Raw genomic sequence first — 8114 nt, forward strand, 5'->3', positions numbered from 1 at the left:
AATTGATCGCATGTATTTTAAGGTGATAGATTAGTTAACAGAAGAAACACAGTGAAAGTTTAACAATGGTTTATTCATTTCATTTCATTTATTTATTTTCCAGATTGTAACAAATCACAAACCTAGCACTGGCGGATTGTCAAGAAGCAAACAAATTCACTATAAAGACTCTCCAACTACTGTAGTACCCACTGTTATCTTCTAATCGGATAAAATCTGGCCGAATTTTGGCCGATACATACTGTATGTCGAAAAAAAGTTTGGCCGAATTTGGTCGTGACGGAGATAACGTGTGTTTGGCCGTGAAGCCTGCTTTGAGCCTGTCGACTATCTGGCAACCCTGTTCAGTAACGTGACCCGTCATGGAAGAATCGATAACGACGAAGCTCTTGTGATGAAAATGTTTTATTTTAGTCTTTTGTTGTGGTTAGTCAGTAAATCAGTTATTTTAGTATGTCGTATTAGAGTAACACTTTACTTGCAGATATGTAGTATGTTGATGGGAAAATGGGACACATTATTTAATACTATTTAACATAAGTTTTGTAGAGGCTGTGTCTGAAATGTATCATCATTGACTGGACGTACGCATGCTTTGAAGAATGTAACAAGGGCTCCAGTCATGGGCTAGGCAATTTGCTTTCCAGAGCGAGGAATACACAAAAATATACACACATATATAATTACAAGACAACTATAAATATAAAACTATACATTTCAAAAATATACAAACAATAAATACAAATAACACTAACAACAGTCTAGTTAGGCCTAAGTGTAAAAGAGTTAAAATTTAAAAACTGAATAAAAGATCCTATCTGATGAATACATTGTAAATAGATGACAGGTTTAAGGCAAGAATGAGCTTTTACATCTGTTTGTTTTCACACAGGGTTGGCAAATCCTACCTGGGGCCAGATTTATCAAACTAGAAATCAGAAATTAAATTCATCTCAAGTCCATTTTTTTGCTTAAGTCAAATTTATCCATATTGCTTAGCTTAAAATTACTTAAAATTAGAAAGTCGATTGTATGTTGGTGCCATCTAAGACGATTTTTAAGCCAAGATTTTGCTAAGATTGGGTAATAAATTAGCTTAAGATATTTATTAGGGACATCTTAATTTTTTGGACTTGAGACATTTGCTAAGCTGAGATTGATAAATCCCAGGCCTGATCTATTAAAATTGATATACTTATCTAGTGAATGAGTATTGTCAGTGATAATAAATCCAATTTTTTGAGCACATATTCGTCACACAGATAATTTATACTTTCAACATCATTGCCAATGATTTTCCTTACTGCTTTAGTTATTTTCGATATTTGATCATTATTTTTCTTTGTTTACACTTGGCAACCAGGCGATAGAACAGAAACATAGAATAGATTTGATGACACACTGATAGAAAAGAAAAAGTGTATCTTGGCCAACATTAAATTTGTAAAGCTTCCTAAGGAAGAAATGTTGTTGACTGGCTTTTGAGTACACAGATTGAGTATGTACACTCCAATTAAGATTATCATCAATGTCAAATTATATCTGGGGCGGATGCAGGTGGTGTTAAGGCCCCCCCCCCCCAAATTGTATTAAGAAAAATAATTGTATTGTTGATATGAATTATTTGTAAGATTTTTAAGGTACGACAGTGCAATTTCCAAGCACCTAGCAGGGGCGGATCCAGGATAAAAAAAATTGGGGGAGGGGGGTTCAACATGTTTAAAAAAAAAAAGCGCAAAATGAAAGCGGATTCCTAGATGGCCGGAAATGAGCTTTCTCGATTTCTGATGAGTCTTTAATGACCTTTAAGTTCTTCAAAATTCAATGTTTTCCCCACTTGAAAAAAGGTCAGGTAATTTTGTCTCATTCTTTAGGTCTATAATGGAGGAAAAAATCAAAAACATGCCTAGGCAATATATTATTATATTCCAACAACATTGAGTAGTTAGATATTTACGGTAGTCTTTCTTCCATGGATCGATGAACCGATAGGCCTGAAGAACGCACTTTCTTACATAAATTATTACGACGGCGAACAAAAAACAGTGTGTATAATTTATTTACCGGTAATTAAAACTAGTTGGGTTAAGCCTAGTTTTTCCGATCTGCCAACCTCTGCCAAGGTAGGTTAGCATGCTTTTTGTAATCCAGCACCCCAGTTGTATTTTAAAATATGAGTATGGTGGCTCCGAAAAATGACAGACATGATATTTTGATTTTGATATTGCCTTTTCCTCTTTGATATGGTTGTCACACGGACGACTTATTACTGTATAATATTTTACTCGTCCTCGTACATAATGTTGTTTTTCATTCACAGAAAAGTTAATCCAACAGATAATCATCTGAAAATGCTTAATGAACCAGACAACTTTGGCTCTCTATTATTGCAGATTGCGGAGGTAAATTATTGGTACAAATAACCTGATCATTTGTCACTTAACTGAAAAGTTAGTAGGGTTTTTGATTTTTTAAATGTTTTATGGGTTTATCAAACAGAGTGTTAATTTACTTACATGAACATTTCCAGTAATTTTGGTAGGCAACTATGATGTTATGATACAATTTAAGATAAGAAAAAGTCTATATTTTGTATTAATCTTGTATAGATTAGAGATTCTGATTGTGATAAAAAGTTACCTAAATTGTCCTTTATTGTCCTCAGTATTACTGTTATTGTTGGTGTATTTGTTATTAGAAACAATGTATAATTTTTAAGGGGCTATCCATAATTATAAACATTTTCAAAAGAGTACAAGCGTACGCTTAGGTGGGAGGGGTACCCTTTTATGAAAAAGATAAAATGTTGATCTCAAAATGACATAAATCAACATTTTATTGTGTACTCTTTTGGGGGAGGGATTGGGTCACAGAAAAGAGTATGATTTGTACTCTTTTGAAGTTTTTGAAAATTATTAATGACCTAATAACTTTTTTATATATTATAATATTGTGCCATTCTCATACAGTAGCAGCTCAGTTACAATCATACATTTATTTATCATTATTATAATCATTAGTTTATTGTCATTCTGTTGTGAGCGAATTCAGAAAATGTAATTTTATATATTTCAGTAGATGGTTGATGTTCATTCCTTAACCGCTCTGCCAATCAACTCGTCGGACATACAATCCAGGCCCGTAGCCAGGTCATTTCAAGGGGGGTTTCTCTGGGCATGGGGACCAGGGGCCTGCCTAAGGGCCCCCGGCTTCGCCCCCGAAGCCAGAGCAGTTTTTGTGTTTAATGGGTCTATACAATGTTGTAAAAGCAGTTATGTTTTGAAAAAGATCTATGTAATAAAAAGGTGGTAATATAATAAAATTAGAAAATATTTTCTGAGAATTGGCATGTTTAAATCACACTGAAAGATATAAAAAAAATCTCATCGCATAATCAATGCTCAACACATTTATTATTATAAAACACAAAAAAAAGCTATTCTTCTTCTTCTACCTCTTCCTATTCTTCTTCTTCTACTACTTCTTCTTAACTCTCATTTTGTACACTGAAAATAATAGTACTATTTTACTACATGGCTTAAAAAGGCACAAATATTGTCATGACTACACTGACAGCGCCATCGTTAAATTAAGTCAGAGCCCAAAATATAGTATCATATTCAGTACGTCATCTGACATCATGAGAACCTACACTTTAATTACAATTATTTGTTATATACTATGCCTAATTTTAAATTATTATTTTAAGACTTTATAACATAATACATACTGATTAATAATAGCTGAGATTTGATGCACATTTTAGAATTAATAATCGTTTTTAGTATATTTTACTGAATATTTATTGTCTACCAAATGAAATATGAATTATATGCATCTTTAGAAATACAATTTCTACAATATTAATCTTGTTTTTATATAGATAAATGTTTGATAAATTCTATCTTTCAAAAAAAAAAAAAACGAAATTCAGCGCGTCTATTTTCATTCTAATCAATGGCGTTTGTAAACGTGCACGGACGTGTATTGTACTCAGGCCTAGGCCTACACTAGTTTGTTGTCGTCGGGGTAGAATTCTATTTCTAAATGAACAAGGAGCGAACCTAGCTAGTCAACATCTAGGCTAGGCTAATTGATTTTGAAATCAATAACCCACCTTAAAGGACTACCTGTCGTTTTCTTCTTTGCAACAGCGGACGAAAAAAAGTCACTTATTCTACGACGTTTCATGATTCTTTATCAATAAAAATTAATAAACACTCGTTTTCACGCACTCGCCGTTCTGTAGTGTGTGTCTGCTGTTGAAAACAAAATTCCTAGTCTAATTTTGTGACTGGCTATGATGACTGAGATGGACCCTGTTGATTTATTAGTAATATTTTGTTTGGGATGGAAAAAAGGAGAGTCCATTTCCCCAAAATGCTCCATCAGCACATAGTTTAGTGTGCACATGGACAGTATGGCTATGGAATTTACTAACCACACAATCCACAATCAGGTGATTAAGTCGCAAAATTTTAACTGCATTTGGTGGATTAAGTCGCAAAACTTTAGCTTCGTTTGGTGGCACCATTTACTCTAGGTAGACGGTGACCGATTTTGTTACCGGTTGGTACATTTCTTACAAACATTCAGCCAAAGGCCAGTGAAAGTTGAGACGGCAGCCGGGTTTTTATCGATGTTTGCCATCCTTATGTGTGCCATCGTAAGGTCATGGTTTGCTGGAGTTGCATTCAATTTAAATCTCCGAACTTCCGAAGCTGAGATATTCTATGAATGCAGGCTTGTATCGCAGGCTACAATTTAAAAACGGGTGACCAAATAATGAATTAGGTGCTAAATTTTTATTTAATGCTGGGTAAGTTAAAAACAGACATTCCGAATTCAAACAATTCAAAAATTCGAGGGGGGTTTGCTAGAAAACAGGGGGTTTCGCCCGAACCATAAAAACCCCCCTGGCTACGGGCCTGCAATCCACATAATAGAACAAACAAGAGGATGATACATTTTTCCAAAAAATTCAGTAGCAGTTCGATGATGATAAATTTGTCTTCCAATTTCAATACGGAAGTTCTCCCAAAAAATTCAATAGCAGTTCGATGATGATAAATTTGTCTAACAATTTCAATATGGTAATAAATTTCATAGGAGTGATGTTTTGCCCTACCTGATGGGTATTTTACTGAACACAAACTATCTTTTTCATGAATTCAAAGGTTTAAAGAAACATTTTGCATATAAACCTTAATTGAACTTTTACAAGTAAAGAATAATGCACAAAAGGATAAACTATCCATAGGTACAGTAAAAGATTATGATGAATCATTTTTCCTTGAGCAGTTATGTATGTTCAAGTAATTTTTTTTTTTCAGGTGGTTGATATTATGAAGAATGTTTCAAAGCCAGTGCAACAACTTTTTGTTCATGTACCAGGAGAGACAGTCTTATGTGCAGACATTAGTGTGCATGAACCAGTGGAGTGTCTTAAAATGTTTTTGAGATATGAACTACAGAATAGAGCAAATTTCTACACTACAAGAAATAAAAAGGTATTGCTTATAGGCTAACAATCGTGATAATGAATATTATCATTATTATACTGTAGTCCAGTAGCAATTTAATAATAATGATACAGTATATGATGCATCCACTTTAATGGTAGAAGTCTGGAAAAAAAATTTTCAAATTGTATTCACTTAAATTTAATTTTTATATTATTTCAGTAACGGAAACATGGATGGATTGTACAGCCCACTTATTCAAATACTTAATTATTCAGTTTTTAAACCCTGTTTTTAGAAATGTCTATGTTTATTAACAACAATACTTACTCAACCCTCTGTCCAGACAAAATTTAATTGTTGGTGCACAAAATTTTTGAAGGGTGGATACATTTTGTGGTATACCACTACTTATGACCTGTGTCCCGAGGAATGACCTGTGTCCCAAAGTTTATATTTAATTTACTTGATACCTCTAATTTCAAGATTCAAGATTTTTATTGTTTCGAAAGCCATCGAGGGCTATTATCCACTCATTAACAAATAGCAATACAAAATCAACCAATAAATATCTTACATTACTAGTTATTTGTCTAAATTAATTTTAGTCTCAATGGGGGAAATAAACAAAGGGTCAATGATTAGGTTGTTGGCCATTTCAATTGCATGAGGAAAGAAAGATGTCAAGAACCTAAATGAACGACCAGAAAATCAAAGAAACTGGGTATGGTGGGAGTTTCTAAGAGAGATGGAACAATTACGGCGTGTGGGGGGAGGAAGGGATGTAGGGGATGATTTGAATTTTTGGCAATCTTCAGTTTCAGTTGATTTCGTTCGGGAAATCCAGACGCAAAAGGCGCCCTCCTTTTTCCACCAATGGAGGAAAACGTTTTCACTAAGAGGGCGTCCGGCCATGCGATTCTGCGCTGTATTGTTGTTTTATTCTTTACTGATTCATGACTATGCTTTAATTGTTTTGTGTATTATTTGGATAATAGCAACGATTTCTACCGTCACCAAGGAGGTTATGTATTCACCAATGTCACTGTCTGGGTGTCTATTCCAGTTTGTTTTTATATCTAGTATCTTTGTTGAGAATTGATAATAAAATACGCGACGACTTGGTAACGAAAGTTTGGCACAAGTTTTTTTGGATCCAGCTGTAGGGGGCGTCCCATTTTTTGTATTCCCACCATGCATTTCGGTGTAACACGGTGGAACACTTTTTTGGTGTGGAGAACTCTATCTTGTATTTCTAGTATCTTTGGTATGAATCGACTTGCATGACGTGTCAATTGGAGCCATCCAGTTGATTTAACTTCTAGGGAATTTGCCTCTTTATACTTTTGAAACTATTCTACTGATATATTGATTATAATTATATTGTTTGAAAGAAATAAATGGAATTTGAAATGAATTGAATTGATAATGAAAAGAAAAAGACTTGTGAATTTTCTTTAGTTAATCTAGTGTCAATTTTTTATAAGTAAAAACAACATTTACTTATAAAAAATTGACACCGGATTAACTAAAGAAAAAAAATTTCACAAATAATATACTGAATCCAGAATGAATTTATTTCCTATGAAAAGAAAAAGACTATAATATTACAAATTAAATGAATATTGTAATAAGTTAGTGGTTCTCAGTGTTTTTTAAAATGTTAACATTATGCACCCTACATCTAAACTAATCAATCTTAATACCAACCAAGAAAATTAAGGGTAATAATTGAGATCATCGCAATGCGCTGGCAATTTTCATTGATTACGCTCTCAAATGAAATTGTCTTGTCTACTTTTAATCAATGTTTGTTGGAAACCATATAACTGGAAACTCTGTTAATCTTTCAACCAGATAAATTTTATTAATAATGTATGTAAACAGGTATAGAGAAAATATATGCTTGCTTGAATTTGTGAGCGATGGGTTGGTTTGCAGGGATATTTTTCCTTAATTTTTAGTGGGGAGTGTCCACACTGACTGACAGGGCCCACTGTAAATAACAAGTTTAGAAACAATGTACTACAAGAATAAACCTAAATTGACTATGTTTTGTAACATATGTTTTTTTGACAGCTAAAAACTGATTTATCATTCTATGAACAAGGCTTAGAAAATGAATGCAATATTTTCATTCGATTCAGTGAAGGACTTGTAGGAGGGTCAGGTAACTTTCCACAGGAACCCTCCAGTAAGTTGCAGATTTTAATTTTTTCACATTTAAAAAAATATTATTATTGACATTATTTTTGCCGTTTATTGTTACTACTCTTACTGCATTATTACTAATTTAAGTTTCAAAAGTCATTGTAAATGTAAAATCTTATACATATATCTTTGATACTGATGTCATCAAATTTGCTGAAAGTAAACTTGAATTTCCACACACCAGTTGGTTATGAATAATTGTTTGCATACATGTATTATTGGTCATCTATTTGTGCCCTATTGCTTGAATACATTTATAAAATATTAAACCATGTACAAAAAATCAAATAATTATTGTTTTAGATTAGAGGACGTTAAAAATTCTTAACATTTGCATCTGAATTACGAATATTACTGTATATTACAGGTATATATTGTACTGTATTAATATTTTATTATTGAGCTGTTTTAAAGACAGTTGCATGTTTGGGAGCCTTGAAA

General features: G+C 33.0%; 1 protein-coding gene across 2 annotated transcripts; it reads left to right on the top strand.

Moving 5' to 3' along the window:
* Positions 1 to 253: 253 nt before the first annotated feature.
* Positions 254 to 8101, top strand: LOC117102462. 2 transcript variants are annotated; one of them, XM_033242721.1, is made up of 5 exons: positions 254 to 426; positions 2321 to 2402; positions 5334 to 5510; positions 7542 to 7661; positions 7713 to 8101. In XM_033242721.1, exons 2-5 carry the CDS (start codon positions 2352 to 2354, stop codon positions 7752 to 7754), a joined length of 390 nt encoding a protein of 129 aa, XP_033098612.1. In that variant the 5' UTR covers positions 254 to 426; positions 2321 to 2351; the 3' UTR covers positions 7755 to 8101. The 2 variants fall into 2 exon arrangements, with proteins under 2 accessions (XP_033098612.1, XP_033098611.1); XM_033242720.1 differs by having other exon boundaries at positions 7542 to 8101.
* The last annotated feature ends 13 nt before the right edge of the window (positions 8102 to 8114 follow it).

This window comes from Anneissia japonica, unplaced genomic scaffold (assembly GCF_011630105.1).
Source record: "Anneissia japonica isolate Jap-2015-1 unplaced genomic scaffold, ASM1163010v1 scaffold288068_len275957_cov168, whole genome shotgun sequence".
Lineage (NCBI taxonomy): Eukaryota > Metazoa > Echinodermata > Crinoidea > Comatulida > Comatulidae > Anneissia > Anneissia japonica.

Coding starts and splice junctions, on each gene's coding strand:
- LOC117102462 (XM_033242720.1), top strand. CDS start 2,352: ATGCTTAATGAACCAGACAACTTTGGCTCTCTATTATTGCAGATTGCG. Junction 2,403..5,333: donor TATTATTGCAGATTGCGGAG/GTAAATTATTGG, acceptor TTTTTTTTTCAG/GTGGTTGATATTATGAAGAA. Junction 5,511..7,541: donor ACACTACAAGAAATAAAAAG/GTATTGCTTATA, acceptor TTTTTTTGACAG/CTAAAAACTGATTTATCATT.